At 36.1% G+C, this 16547-nt stretch overlaps 1 protein-coding gene across 2 annotated transcripts; it reads left to right on the top strand.

Moving 5' to 3' along the window:
- Positions 1-4: 4 nt before the first annotated feature.
- Positions 5-15687, top strand: Smp_145810.1 (poly [ADP-ribose] polymerase, putative; the record flags this gene model as incomplete). 2 transcript variants are annotated; one of them, XM_018793876.1, is made up of 10 exons in its annotated part: positions 5-160; positions 204-376; positions 424-520; positions 557-622; positions 2610-2923; positions 5714-5912; positions 7613-7737; positions 11848-12046; positions 13417-13541; positions 15356-15687. In XM_018793876.1, 10 exons carry the CDS (start codon positions 5-7, stop codon positions 15510-15512), a joined length of 1611 nt encoding a protein of 536 aa, XP_018647094.1. In that variant the 3' UTR covers positions 15513-15687. The 2 variants fall into 2 exon arrangements, with proteins under 2 accessions (XP_018647094.1, XP_018647095.1); XM_018793887.1 differs by having other exon boundaries at positions 11829-12046.
- Between the last annotated feature and the right edge of the window lie 860 nt (positions 15688-16547).

Here is a 16547-nt window from a genome sequence, read left to right as displayed (position 1 = left end):
ACCAATGAAGCGTCCCGCTGATAGTGTGGGAGACGACTGTACATTCAGGCGTGCAATCTGCAAAGGCAAAGCACCAGTCGATGTTGAATGTGTTGCTAAAGTCGATTCAGCTTATGTTTATTATGAAGGCGATGATATTTACGATGTTATGCTAAATCAAGTAATAAAAAGTAGTTTTTTAACCATAAAATGGATTATCTTAGACTAATGTTCAAAATAATAACAATAAATACTATATTATACAGCTTTTGAAGGATGAAAGTATAAATAATTACTCAGTCTGGTTTCGTTGGGGTCGAGTTGGGAAATCTGGTCAAAATAAACTTGAAACTTTTGGTTGTAATTTACAAGCTGCTAAGAATTGTTTTGAAAAAAAGTATATTGAGAAAGATTTTAAAGTTGTAAACGTATTTTAAAAAATAGATTTCTAGACAAAACACTAAATACGTGGGAAGAAAGAAGGAATTTTATAAAACACAAAGGGAAGTATGATATGGTTGAAATGGATTATGGTGTACAGGTTAGTCTTTAGTATAGTTTTACATTCACCTCTAAGGATGAAAACGCAACTGCAAAGAAGAAGGTTAAAAAAATCAAATCACGACTTCCTGTTGCAGTTCAGGTAATTGTTTTGTTAATAGTCGCTCCATAATATTAACATTTCTGTAAACCTATTCATTATGAAAAATATGAACTATGGCTTATAAACGTACTCAGTACCATGAAAAAACTTGATTCAGGCTTTTTTGAGAGCTAAATGTGCTATCGGAGATTTCAAGTTCAGTCTCTTGGTTTAGAATGTAAACTCTTAACACTGACCAAAAGGGTAAACTAAAGCTTTACGTTTTGAATACTCGGATTAACGCTTCCCATAACATTAAAGTGGCTGTTAAGTCATTTTCTCAAACCTATGAATTGAGACGACTTAGTAGTTTAATAAAGATCAGTTTGTTAAAACAATCACACCACTTGTATTGGATGCATGTGTGGTAAATCTGCCGCAGCTATGTGGTTCTCTGAAAAAAACGTAGTATTAACCGAGCTCATTTCAACAAGTGTTGGACTCATATATCATTAAATAAAAACTCCAGATAATGGGACAAACAAAATAAAAAGACCGTCATGCAAAGAATTAAAGATAAAACTTCATAGTGATAAAATTTGACAAATATTAAAAAGAAAATACAAGTTTAATAGATATGCGGTCAGACGGACAGAAGAACTTGACACATATTTGTACGTCTAGTTTGCTTTCATATAAGGATAGAAATAATAAAGTAGCTAAAAATCACGACAGTTAGTTGGAAATAATGGTGCAGATAGTTGTGGCAAACCGGAAATCTGAAAAAATGCAGTCGAAAGGAGGTTAATAAAGTATGGAATAAGGTTTTTTATATTTGGAGGTAGATTGGGAATCTGTATCACGGCTAAGTCTTTTGAGACATTTCTTGGGTTATATCCACCCGACAGACCGTATCCAAAAGTTGTAATTTCTCTTAACACCCCCCAAAAATCAGTCGAATGTTTCATGGTCCAATTGCTTCTAAATTTTCGTTAATTTATACCTATGTTACCAAGCATAGGATTACTCGGTTGGTGGTGGCTAGACACACATAACATATTTTCTAACCTCAGTCAATCCAAATTCTCAACTTCAAACTGATATATCATTTTTATTTGGTAATGTATAGGTGACAGCTTTACTCGCTTGACTGTTTTGCCATACTTGAGAAATAGTTTGAATAAGTAGCTAGAGGTCAGATAAACCAACCTTTTAACCCATCATTCCAATATTCTGGTTTTAGAACTAGTCGTTCTACGCTTTTTATCTGTCTGTCAACATTTTTCCATAACGCAATTAGAAGTAGGTTTTACTCCTCGTAAACTTTTTTAAAAAGCCACTGTTTTGCGACTTAAGACTCTAAATAGGGTAGGACTTCTAGTTAAAAATGAGCTCCTAAACCAGATGAAGATTATAATTAAGGAAAAGGGAAATATAGTTCATACAGAAATGGTAGATGCTAGAAATAAACCCTTCCGTAGAAAGGACCATCATTTTGAGTACTGGTTACTATAGAGTTATTCACATTTTGTCATAATTCATGTAAAGTTTGCGTGCTAGGTTGCGTCATAAATCCATATCAGGCGGTTTTCTTGGCGATGATCATTGATCAAATTAAGGACATATAACCTTCCCTATCTAGGATCCCATGTCTATCACTTCAGGGTTTAATAATTTCCTTGAGTAATTCATATGCTTGTCGAATCAGTTTTAGTTTTAGACGTTTGGTATCCCTCTCATTTGTAGAGACGTTCCAGTTGAGAGGTTTCTCAAAAAAGGCTACAGCTGTGCGGTCCTCTGTATACCGTCTGTGTGAGAAGTATGCAGAAAGTACTTTGGTTAGTAATATATCCAGAGTTGTAGTGTCTTCTAGATGTCGACCAGTGGTAAATTGACCTAAACATCATGTCGGTATATGTAGTCCTTGGATATCTTCTAAAGCGTTTATAATCAAGATTTCTGAGAAAATCCATATTTATCATATGCTCTGCTTGTCTTATTAGCTTTTCCATGAATTTACTGTATTCATTGTGTAATTCTTTTTTAGGTACTTATAAAATTAATATGTGATTTTAGTAACATGGAACAAGTTACTACTGAACTAAAATATGATACACGTCGGGCCCCTCTAGGAAAACTTAGTAAATCACAAATTCGTGCAGGTTATACAGCTTTGGATAAAGTATCCCAAATGATTGATGCTTTGTCAGCTTTAAGTCAAGAGTGTAATACTGAAACAGAAACTAAAGCAAGAGGCAGAGTAAAACGTGTCAAAACAAATGCGGGTGATAAACGTAAACTTGAGGAACAATTACTGTTGGCCTGTAACGATTTCTATACACGGATTCCTCATGATTTTGGGTAAGAGACGGTTAGCAAGAATACAAACTAAACTGATATGCTTTATGGTCTAAAGATTTCTTTTTAGGCTTAATATCTCGTATATAATGCTCTTTAACTATTTTTCTCATACAGTAACGATATGCCTGTTTATTCGTGTTGTCACCTGAGTGTTATTCTAGTGGATAAATTTGCACCTTTTTACCCTACGAAAGGGTATCGCAATTTTTTTATTGTTTACACTAACAATGACATGTATCCACTGTACGATACGTTATTTACATAAGGTGGAACTGTTATATACTACGGAGAGTAGTACTGTTGTAGGAAACGAACCTAGTATTGTCTTTGTTTGGTTTTCTAAAGGATTTAACAAGGTTCAGGAGACTAATAATAGTGAAAACGCTTATTGTCTTGAGCAACCAAAATCTACCAGTTCACAAAGAGTCTACGAGTTTTGGAAAACAAATCTTCTGCAATCCATCCTTGACACATCCACAGAAAGACATTGTCGTGACTTTTAAGCCCGGCTAGTTATCATGTGACATTTGCCATTCGTAGTACGACTTATACAATCTTAGCAATGTGTCAAACCACTGACTTATCGACAGGTATGAGCAGCCTAGTGTCCTTTGTCCTCCTAGCCCTGTCAGTTGATTCCAGAACACCAATACCAGCTTCCACTATGCGAATCATTTATTCCAAACATAATTGGTTTATACACCACCCAAACAGACCACATCACACCATAAAATAGGGAATGACATTTGTACAAGATCAAGCTAAAATGTGACTGTGAACGTAGGAGACTATAATCGATAGAGTATAATTTAAGAATAGTAAATCGTATCATAGTAGTCCATGGGTCAAAATAAATCTTATAATAAGAGGAATATAGATATACATAGTCGAGTTACTGAATAGTTATACAATAAGAATGTATATAATATTAATAGATCTCAGAAGTTACCTATAATTTAATCTTCACTAGGATATAATAAGCGTGTTCTATTCAAGCGGACGCGACTAATCATGGCTGATAATGTAACTACTAAACAAGGCATTCCTAGTTAATTGGTTACGCTATGTGATCATCGCTATTTAAAAAGAGAAGTCATCAAATCTAAACAGCTTGAAGGATGTTTGGTACCAGAATAACAGTGAAAATTGGAAAAGCTAATGAAAAATCTCTAGGGAAAACCTTTCAGAAAGACGTAAGTGCTGGTTCTAGACAGGTACAAAGCGAATTCTAGTAGACAGCACACAGAGACAGGACTTAACTGTCTGAAGGGCTTCAAGATTACTGGTCCCAGACAATATGAAGAGGAAGTAATTAGGATAACCGCCCAGATGAAATGAAAGTGTCAACTGACTGGTCCTCGACAAAACTGGTAAGCCACAAAGGTGCAATAGATCCTTTAAAGAACTGGGAATACAACAACGAAGATAGATGCAGTTACCTCTAAGGAATTGCATAATAGATGCGCTCAACTTTGACCACGCTGTTGAATCTGATATTTGGGGTAGTACTTAACTACGTCAACTGAGTACATCTCGATGTATAGTGACCGTCAGGAGCTAGGCGATTTCAAACCGATTACAATCACTTGTTGTTCTTTGATGCCTGTCAAGTATCAGAACAAAAAGACCTTGTGAGTCAGTCGGCTTTTCTTAGAACAGATGGATGTTTCAAAGCATGTATAACAGTCAATACAGTCGTAAAGGAACTGTAAAAAGGGCCACCAAGGTACTGTTTTCGTTTCGGATGTTTTTAAAGTCTTTAACTCAGTGTCAAGTAACATCATTGCTGAGATCGGGCAAATGTGTGAGATACCATCACTTCATAGGTCGGCTATGGAAGCACCGAATATAAGTGTTAAAAACCGACGTATTAAACATGGGGATTACCTATCTCCTTTATTATTAGTCATATTTGCGAATAAAATTTCAAAATGCGTAGAGGATCAGTGGATCCCCTCATATGCACAGATAATATGATACTGTTCACCGAAACGGCGCCGTAGCTTCAGGGCATACTTGATACGTTCCGTAAGTTATTGGGCCGGGGAGCCCTATACATAAACCTCACCAAGCCATTAATCACATTCTTCAATAATATTTGTTCATTTTCAAGTATGCGATTCTTATGTTTAGCTTTCCATCATATTCTCTGCTTTTCATCTTGTCAATCTCCCCTAATTGTTCTGTCATAGTGTTTTGTTGTAAGGTAGCCCAACCAAACACTTATGCCAGATATACGCTATCTTGTTATGTCTAGAGTACTATCGGTCCTGCTTCTACCTAACCCAGCCAGTTAAGTCCAGAACAGCCTCTGGTGTATGAATCATTGTATTTCAAACATACTGAGTTTATATACCAAACAGATAGACCGCATCGTACCAATAAAATAGAAAATAACATTTGTACAAGATTCAGCCAGATGTGGCTGTGAATGTGAGAGGCAGTAATTAATAGACTAGGGATAACTCAAAAATGGTAAGTCGTATAACAATAGTTTATAGTTCAAAATGAAGCTCATGATAAGGGGAACATGAATATGAATATTTTAGTTATTTAGCAATTATACGATAAAAAATATATGCATAATATTGGTCCATAAATGGATCCCAAAGTTACCATTCACTATTGTTATCGGGACAACATATTTGTAATCAAGTTGATAAATTTAGTTCAACTTGACTTCTGTTTTCATAATTATGACATTTTAATACTTGTCTAATACAGTTATTTTAATGAGAAATGTATGGCGATTCTTTTTATGAATTTTTTCATTTTCTACTTTTCCTATAGTATGCGTATACCACCGGTTATTCGTACAATGTCTGAAGTCAAATCAAAGATTGAATTACTAGAAGCTTTATCTGATATTGAATTTGCTGTAAATATTTTGAAGAATAATCAATCATCTACTGAAAATATTATTGATGTAAATTATAAACGACTGAATTGTGACATTATACCTCTGCGATCAACTGATCCAATGTATTCGGTAAGAATTGCACACACATGTATATCATACTGTTTTATGTATTTATTTTGCTTTCTCAGTTGTTTCAGTGAATGAGTAAATCAATTTATCTCACTCCTTTGGTTTATTTTACTGTAAAAGATATCGGAAACTAAAAAGTAATCCGGCGTATTCTTTCAAAATCTCGTTCCACAACTAGTAGTAGTTAATCGCTCAGGCATAATAGTGACGGATAATAATTTTATGCAAATTAAAGGTTATTTCTATAACAAACTGACGTAAAATGGACTGGGTCTTGTGTAGGATGATTTGATGCAGCCTAGTGCTTCTTTATTTAAATTGTAGTTCTTACTAAAAAAGTACCTTAAAATGGTGCAAAATCTTCACAAGTCTACCTTAGTCAACAGATACCAGTTGAGTTATAGGAATGTCGTAAAAAACACTGAAGGTTTAATAATAACCTTTATCACTAATTTCACTGTTATTACTTGTATGTATATTTGATTCGTTTATTTAATGCACATAAAATACAGCGCAACTGAGCGCCATAAATAGTATGCGCCACACTAAATAATATTTGTATATGGGCTGAGATACTTCTTCAGCTCCAAAGCTACAAGTGGAGTTTTCTTAGGGAACTACTTTCCGAGCAGTAGAATGTCATTGGATCCTGTCTTATGGTAGCCAACGATCAGGAATATGTTCACATGCCATTCGTTTTTTTAGGATCGTAGAGCTCATGTTTTGAAACCAGACTTTATCAACTCCCTTAAGTAGACCATCTGTATCCACCAACCTGGCAACAAAAATATTGATATAGTTGAATAGACTATAGTAATTAGTTCACCAGTGACGTACTTCAAAGTGTTCCCTAGGTTCTGACTAAAAGTCGTGACTAACGGAATTCAAACATATCGTGATTGTTAAATAGTTAGCAACGATGGCATTGTGTGGTCGTTGCGCTACATCGCGAATTGATATAAGTTAAAAATATGGGACAGTGGATCCGATCCAGTAGTTTAAATGATTAGGTGTTTACTGCTGGACCTGAATGTCTTGCGTGTGTTCTCTAGAAAGGTCTTTCTCACCGGTTTATGGGGATTCCCATAATAGAGCGAAACAACTGTCCTTTGGCTGCTTGATCTTCTATAATACTCCGAGATCAGTATGTGACGAATGCAATCTAGGAATATTAGTTTTTGATGTATTTTTTACAGTTGCTCACATGACTATTGTTCTTATGATAAATTAGCTTTGAATATTTTGGTAGAATACAACAAAGCATCGTGATCCCGAGAATTCTTTAGAAAAGTGAAACGGACAGTTGCTTAGTACTTAACTTGTTTGCCAGTAATAGTTATTTGACAAATCGCAAACAATACTGTGAAATTTCACATCCTTGTTGTCAACATCAACGTTGCAATATTCCAATATTTATTTTATCAGTTAAGAAAATTTCACGACTTATTAGCTCGGCTACCCAAGCTGATGTAGGTTAACTATGTTTCGTTGTAGCAGACAGGCAAATGCTTTGATCATTAAATTGACTCCTCAGTCTTTTACCCAAATAAGATATAGTGTAGTCAGTTCTTAACTTCAATTAGTAGGTAAGTAAGTAGGCAGTGAAGTGTAAATTAAAATTTTATTCCTTATACATGCTATTCCTATTACTTTGACTGTTCGTCGTGTGTCTAAATGTTAAATATTTTTTCTTGTCGAAGTTGTTAACCGATTACATGCATGAAACACATGGAGTTACACATAATTGGTATACATTGGAAATATTAGATATATTTGAATGTCGAAAATCTACGGAACAAGAAGAATTCAAAGATTACGGGAATAGGTAATTTAAAAAAAACAACACTATTTTTCTCATTTAATGTTGAGTAAGATAGTTTTTTTCTGACAGGATCGTGTGTATAGTATCTCATTGAATAAAAGTTACACTAACTCCTCTTTATTTTGTAAACACATCATGGAAACTGTTTTGTTTGTAGAGACCTAACAGATATTTTACAAAATATGACTAACTGCCTATTGTATATTTTTTGGAGGTGTATAATCAGGAGAATTATTTATATATATACTTACATATACTTACACCTGTTACCCCTCATAGAGTAGCACAGGCAGCACACCAGTATTCTCCATCCAACCCCCTGTCCTGGACAATTCTTTCCAGTTATTCATCCTTTTCATATCTGCTTCTATTTCCCGGCGTAATGTGTTATTTGACCTTCCGCTTCCCTTCAGCATTCAAAGTTAGCGCTTGCCTCGTGATGCAGTTTGGTGATTTCCTTAATGTATGTCCAATCCACTTCCAACGTCTTTTCCTAATTTCCTCTTCAGCTGCGAGCTGATTTGTCCCCTCTCATAAAACGCTGATGCTGATAGTGTCTGGCCAGTGAATGTTGAGTATTTTGCATAGACAACTGTTTATAAATACTTGTATCTTCTTGACGATGGATGTAGTAGTTCTCCACGTTTCAGCTCCGTACAGTAGGACTGTCTTGACGTTCGTATTGAAGATTCTCACTTTGAAATAAGTTGACAGTTGTTTTAAGTTTCATATGTTCTTCAATTGTAGAAATGCTGCCCTTGCTTTGCCAATCCTCGCCTTTACATCTGTATCAGATCCTCCTCGTCCATCAACGATGCTTCCGAGATACGTGAATGTTTCCATATCTTTCAGAGTTTCTCCATAAAGTGTGATTGGGTTGGCGTTCACTGTGTTGTATTTGAGAATCTTGTTTCCCCCTTTGTCTATGTTGAGGTCTATTGATTCAGAAGCTGCTGCTATATTAGTTGTCTTCGTCTGTATTTGTTCGTGTGTATGGGGTAGGAGGGCTAGATCGTCTGGAAAGTCCAAATCGTCTAATTGATTCTGAGATGTCCATTGTATTTCGTGCTTCCCCTCAGGTGTCGAGGTCGTCGTAGTCCAGTCAATCATCAGAAGAAAGAGAAAGAGGGAGAGTAGACAACCTTGTCTGACTCCGGTCCCTACTGGAAATGCATCTGTCAACTGTCCTTCATGCACGACTTTGCACTGCAGTCCATCGTATGAGTTCTGCATAATGTTGACAGTCTTCTTAGGAACTCCGTAATGTCGAAGAAGTTCCCATAATGTTCTCCTGTCCATACTGTCAAATGCTTTCTAATAATCAAGGAAGTTAATGTATAGTGACGAGTTCCACTCAACTGACTGCTCAACGATGATCCGTAGTGCACGACCGATCCTTACGGAATCCAGCCTGTTGTTCTCGAAGTCGAGCGTCTACTGTGTCTTTCGTCCGGTTCAGAAACACTCTGTTAAAAACTTTTCCTGGTACTGACAACAAACTGATGCCTCTGTAATTCTCACATTTGCTCAGATCTTCTTTCTTTAGTATTTTGATAAGGTATCCTTCTTTCCAGTCCGTTGGCACTTGTTTCGCCTCCCAAATCTTCTTGAATAAAAGGTGGAGCATGTTTGCAGTTACTTCAATGTTTGACTTCAGTGCTTCGGCTGGTATATTGTCAGATCCTGCCGCTTTCCCGCTCTTGATTTGTCTGATGTCCATCTTGACTTCTTCGATCGTTAGTGTAGTGACATTTATAGGAATGTCTGTGTGTTCTGCTTCGATGTCCGGTGGATTCAATGGAGTTGGTCTATTCAACAGTTCCTCGAATTATTCTGCCCATCTTTTCCCCTGTTCTTGAATCTCCATGATTGTCTTTCCTTCTTTGTTCTTGACTGGTCTCTCCGGTTTGCTGTATTTCCATGCCAGTTTCTTCGTTGTATCATATAGTTGTTTCATATTCCCTTCTCTTGCAGCTATTTCCACCATCGCTGCTAGTTCTCCTATGTATTTCTGTTTGTTGGCTTTAATGCTGTCTTCTTGTTCTTCCTTTCTTGAATCTTGTCCAGGGTTCCCATAGAGATCCATTCCTTATGATGATGTTTCTTGCGACCCAGAACCTCCTGACACGTTGAAGTTAGTGCTTCTTTTATCCCTTTCCAGTTGTCCTCCATATTAGTTTCTTATTCTTTCAGTAGATCCTGTAGAAATTGGAACCTGTTGTTGAGAGTTATTTTGAATTCGTTGAGCTTGTCAGTATCTCGAAAGAAGGCTGTATTGAACCTTTGTAGTGCTGTTTGTCCAGTTGTCCAGTGTTTCTTTAGCTTCAGTCTCATCTTGGCCACAACCAGGTGGTGATCTGAAACTATGTCAGCTCCCCTCCGGATTCTCACATCTTCCATTGTCCTTCGGAACTTTTTGTTGATACGAATATGATCTATCTGTTTCTTTGTGGTGTGGTCCGCTGAGATCCATGTAGCTTTGTGTATGCGTTTGTGGGGGAATATTGTGCCGCCTATAACCAGTTTGTGGAATGCACATAGATTTGCAAATCTCTCCCCATTTTCATTTCTCTCTCCTAGTCCATGTCGTCCAATTATATCTTCATATCCTGTGTTGTCCACTCCGACTTTAGCATTTAGGTCTTCCATTAGGATGGTGAGGTCCTTTCTTGAGCACTTCTCTATAATTGATTGCAGCCTTTCATAGAACTGATCTTTATCATCGTCGTTGCTATCATTGGTGGGTGCATAACATTGGATAACATTCATTGTGATTCCCTCCTTCTTTGTTTTGAATGATACTTTGATAATTCTGGATCCGTGAGATTCCCATCCTACAGGTGCATTTCGTGCTTCTCTGAACAGCATTAGAGAAACTCCTCGAGTGTGTGAAGCATTTTCCCCTTCGTGACCGGAGTACAGCAGCATCTCTCCTGTACCTGGCCTTTGTTGTCCAGCATGTGTCCAATGGGTTTCGCTGATTCCGAGTACTGCCAAGTTGTATCTCCTCATTTCCATAGCTATTTGACTAGTCTTCCCTGTCTCCCACATTGTCCGAACATTTCATGTACCTATAAAAATTGTTGCTCTGGTTGTTAGAAGGTGCATCGGTCTCGTGACTTCCGAAAAATCTCGGCTTTCATCATGAGACGTCATAATTATTCCTTCAATTCCCATGCCCAACCCTCCTCCTTTACCCGGGCTCGGGACCGGCAGCAACTCTAGAAGAGCTACAGGCGGAGTTATATATATATATATATATATATATATATATATATCATTAATCTCATTGCCTTTATATAACCTACTTCCCAACATACTAATACACATGGATCTTGACTTTGTTTATTCATACACTTGGTATCCCTATTCTTCTGATCGCTATGATCGCTATGATTTTAGTTACGTTTCCAGCATTCATGTAAACTGCACAAACTAAGGAATGCTAAACATTTGTCAAGAATTATATTTATCAGTATAGGGTTGTGGAGATTGTTGAGTTTGACTTGATATTATGAATAGATGGATGTTAGACCACCATTGAAAACTTGGTAGCACTGGTTGGCCGTTTTGTGCGCACCCACGACTACGCAGATGGGATTTGAACACAGGATCTTTTGTTCAGCGCGCAAACGCTTAACTTTTAGACCACTGAACCGATATCGAATGGTGTTAATATCTGACTTCAACCAATTTACGAAATTGTGTCCCATGCTAAGACGAAACGTCCGTCCAGTACTTCCAGGTATTGAAGTTGGACATTAACACCGTTGGGTACCGGCTCAATGATCTAAAGGTTGAGTGGTCGCGCGCGAGAGCGAAGGTCCTGGGTTCGAATCCTGTGTGCGGGGTCGCGAACACGCACTGGTGCTTCCAGGTTTTCAATGGTGATCTAACATCCATCCATTCGTCATATTAATTTAAATTATGTTTATATTAATGATCATAATTTTAGATTGTATGTAGCTGATGAGAAACCATAAATAGATTGATGAATTTATTTTATTTTGCGAACTTTGTTATTCTTGGTGTGTTTAAATTTATCAAGTGATCTGGTTGTACAATATTTATTTTATGCATACATTTATCTCTAGTTTCTCATTATCATTATAGGATGCTTCTTTGGCATGGAAGTCGTTTAACCAATTGGGTTGGCATTTTAGGCAGAGGTTTACAAATTGCTCCACCTGAAGCTCCATCTACTGGATATATGTTTGGAAAAGGTGTATATTTTGCTGATTGTTCATCGAAATCAGCCAATTATATTTATCCAACACAAGCTAACAATGTTGGACTCATGATTGTGTGTGAGGTAAATAATATATATATAATACTGTGCAACAGCTTGTTCCTTTTTGATTCATGGCTGTCAAACATTCTTAGGTTACTAGTATTCAATCATAGAAATCTTCCAAATATTACCTGCGTATAGTGGAACAAGAAATTGAGCTATTTTAGTGTAGATTACTAAGTAAAGACATAGTATTCTTCGATAATATTGAATTTTCATCAAGTGGGGGTAGCTGAGATGTATCTTGCATTTGACCAGTCACTGCCTACCCGAAGTCATAATCTTGACTGGAACAGAAATAGTTGAAAAAAGGTAGATGCAACGAAACAAAAAGTTGACAACATCCCATAAAGTTAGTGATTGTTATGATGTTGGTTGCAGAGCATCTTATTGAAGTTGTGATCAAACGATGAGAATTCACAGTCTCATCAACTGATAGACCATCTTTATTGAGTAGCATAAACTTCGATATTACTCACATAATCTTGTGCTGTATGTATACTTATGTTGGCGGAATATAGATTGGATTGAAGCATGCTCAGTATAGGACTGTGTTGGGGCACGTTGTTTGGCTATTTTTTAACCCATCGGCGCTAGCGGAGACTTGGAGAGGACTCTGGAATCTTGTGTAAAAATTACAAATATACTTATGTTTTTCTTATTGGGATTCCTATTTCCATCTACCTTTGTTATTGGAAATATAATTACATTCCTGTCCAAATGTATCCTGATTTGGGGATTTATCGAGTGAAGTATTGTCCAATAAATATTAAGCAATAAGAGAGATCAAAACAACTTGGTAGATCAGTTGTACTAATATATTATTATTGCTATTATTATTCGCTTTATTCAATATTATATTTTTGGTACAATATAGAATTATCAGCACAAAGTATTTCAACAAGTTCCCGTTTCTTACTTCTTGGTTGATTCTGACGATAAATTCTGAGAGATCGCCAGTTGGAAAATTAGCAGTCCAGTCAATTGACACCTAAATAGTGTACATTCTTTTCGCTGCATATTGCCAGCAACCACGATATCTCTCATTGAGCCTTTTGTAACTTGTACAACGAAGGGTTGTACACTTCTCGGAAACGCACCTGAATAGGTTATACGACTAACAGACATATTGATATATTACAACAAACAAAATTAGATAACATGTTGAAATATCTAGATGAAAGGAACATTTAGCCCAGATGTTCAAGCAGGACACCAGTTAGTTGATTTTGTCCAGACTGTATTGAATTTTAAAAATTTTATTACTTATTTAAAATGACCAATTACTTTGAATGTTTCCTATCCTTATTCAAAAATCAATCTCATTTTATTTTATCATTAAAATTACCAGAAATTTTTATCATTTGTTCTTTTTTTTGAAATCATCAAAGGTTTCATTAGGTAAACAAAAAGAATTATATCAATCATGTTCTTACGCTCATAAAAATCTCTCTGATTATCATAGTGTAAAAGGTGTTGGTAAATGGCGACCAAATCCTGAAACATGGAAAACTTTGTAAGATGTTTATTTGTGTTGTTTTCTGCTTCGAATATATTTTATTTCATTGATGTACCATCTTATATAAATAGATATATACTATTAGAATGTGGGTTTGTGGAGATTGTAGTAATATTGTTGATAGTTAAATTCATGAGTCGATCTAAGGTATAACATCATTAGAAACCTGGAAGCACTGGATAGCCGTTCCGTCTTTCTGAGGAGTCCCGTATTATGATGAAACGGCCATCCAGTGCTTTCAAATTTTCAATGACGGTCTAGCTTAAATAGACTCATGAATTGAGCTATTAAAAATATCTTTTACTCTATCATTTACCATATGATAAACATTTTCAAATTAGTACTAGTCCATCATGTGGCTAATACTGGTAAACTAATTAATTGATTTTTTCTTTTGTTGGTCAGTTTATTACACAATATAAACTATTGTTTAAACACAGAAAATCTACTGTGCTCAATTCTAGTTGTTTTGCTGGGTCTTAACCGTATTTCTCCATTGAAATAAACTATACACTTTTATCGTTAGTTTAATCAGTACGGCACATTTCGCAAGCATAACAAATATTGCGTATTAGTTGAAATCGTTGTCACATCACTTCAAAACAAAGAAATGAAAATATAAAAACTTATACCTGGAGTAGTTGAAATAGTGACAGTATCATTAGTAGTACAGAACACTAAACATAGAGCAACTGGTTTGAGAAAATATAAATTCATAGAATAAAAACGTCCAAAAGAATTTTGCAACTCAATATATGAAGGAAGACAAAAATAGATAAGCCTGGAACATTACGTGAGATTATGAGCAGTATCATTGTTGTATCTTGTGATTAAGGTCCGGTACAGGCCTACGGTAATTACTAAAATGAGTCAATCAAGGGATACTTACAAAATTGATTTCGGATATGTTACGCATGCCCAGTTACTGCTTACGTCAGTGTGTAGTGTTGGATGGTGTCGCATCGACCGAACTAAGGATTATCGTCAGTGTGAAGTTATTAATTTTTGGTCTTAGCCATATTGTTGGTTGTAGTGCACAGGATTGAACTCTTAGAGATAACCGTACAGTCTTACAGTTGACCGCAGTGACCCAGAGACTTTCTTTATCATTACCTTAGATCTTCATTTCAAGTATCCCTTCTCACATTCACGGTCACTTTCGGTTTGATATTGTATTATTGTTATTTTTCATTTTATGATATGATGTGGTCTGGTTTGCTTTTATATAAACTACGTATGTCTGAAGTTCTATTCTCAACGAGCAAGACTTGGCAAGAAAAACTAATAAAGATTCACAGTTGACACAAGACCGCTAATTCGGCTTTGACGTGCCATTGATTTAAAAAAAGAACAAGGTCATATAAATCAGTATTCAGATTGACGATCTTATCATGTTTTAATTAACAGAGGAAAAGTCGTAACAGTTTACATATGATAGGTTTCAATATCTTTCAAACAATATTCTGTATATAGTTGAGATCATGAGTCATTTAAAGCTAGACCATTATGGAAAACGTGGAAGCACTGGACGGTTCAGTGGTCTAGTGGTTAAGCGCTCGCGCGCGAGACTGCTAAGTCCTGGGTTCAAATCTCGCGAGGCTGGATCGTGAATGCCCGCTGCTGAGGAGTCCCACAATAAGACGAAACGGTCGTCCAGTGCTTCTAGGTTTTCCATGGTGGTCTAGCTTCAATTAACTCATGATCTCAACTATATAAAATTACTAAAATCTTCACAAAACCCCCTTCTGATAATATTCTGTATCATTTTATTATTATTTTTTTTCATTACAAATTCTTCTATTCATTTATAGAAATGATGGTGTTATAGTACCATGTGGTAAATTAATTCAAGCACCTCAAATTGAATCAGAAAAATGTATTTTACAATTTAATGAATACATTGTCTATTGTGTTAATCAAATACGTTTAAGATATTTATTAAAGGTGAAATTTAATTTTAATCAGTAAAAGATCTTACTATATTAAAGTATCCTATTTGATTATTTTTGTTTTCTTATTATTTTTTTATATTATTGATTGTAACTAATTTCTTTTACGGATTATACTTTTGTTTATATATGTATAATAAGATCATTGAAACGTTTTTTTATATTATTTTGTATAATAAAAATTATATACGTACAGACTTGATTCATGATTCATAAGACCACCAACTGGTTGGAGATTTTCAAATTCAATTCATAAATCTCCACGGGATATAACAATCAGATACATATACGCCGCACAAATCTCATTCAATTTGTATGAGGGCTGTGATACTGCTTAGGTGCCCAAACTGAAGCAGGTGGTTTTCTTAAGGGGCCACACCCGGAGTCTTTGACCTAAATTTCTGATGCACAAGGCAGTGGAGCATCGTAAGGAGATGCAGTCCCATGGTGGCCGGTGGTCAACGATTGATTCATACACCATTTGTTCCCTCAGGATACTGGAGTCCATGTACACCATTGGTTTGTAATCAGGGTTTTCCAACTCCCCTAGGTGAACTTTCCGTGTCCACAAACCCGGTTAATGCGCCGGACATTCGCTTTTCGTCCTCTCACTTTTGTGAACAACACCCCCGTCACTGTGAGAAGGCAGTGAGTAGGACTTCCCTGTCAGAGGCTATATATTCGTGTGGCCATGAGAGAGCATTTGGAGAGGAAGAGCAGACTCCCCCGACTCTCGGCCGTACCAGGGCATTTGGGGGCTGATTCATGATTGGGGATTCTATTTTTGGATCATCAGTTAGGATATATTCCACCAAAAAAAACCCACATTTTTGTTAGATCCGTCTATTAATCATTTCGTACTTTATCGTCTGTAAAACTAGTGACCTACGTTACCAAAAGCATAACCTATTAGTCTTCCAAATCGTTTTGGCCTAGTGTCTAATCAGAAGACGAAGTCCGCAAGTAGATATATTATATATATATGTAAGACAGGTTCCTAATCAAACGGCAGAATGAATAAGACATTAAATTTTATCCATACCAATACTATTAG

The sequence above is a fragment of the Schistosoma mansoni genome, assembly GCF_000237925.1.
Source record: "Schistosoma mansoni, WGS project CABG00000000 data, supercontig 0194, strain Puerto Rico, whole genome shotgun sequence".
Classification (NCBI taxonomy): Eukaryota; Metazoa; Platyhelminthes; class Trematoda; order Strigeidida; family Schistosomatidae; genus Schistosoma; species Schistosoma mansoni.
Note: the sequence above shows the minus strand (reverse complement) of the source record. Positions and strands in the feature narration are given on the sequence as shown.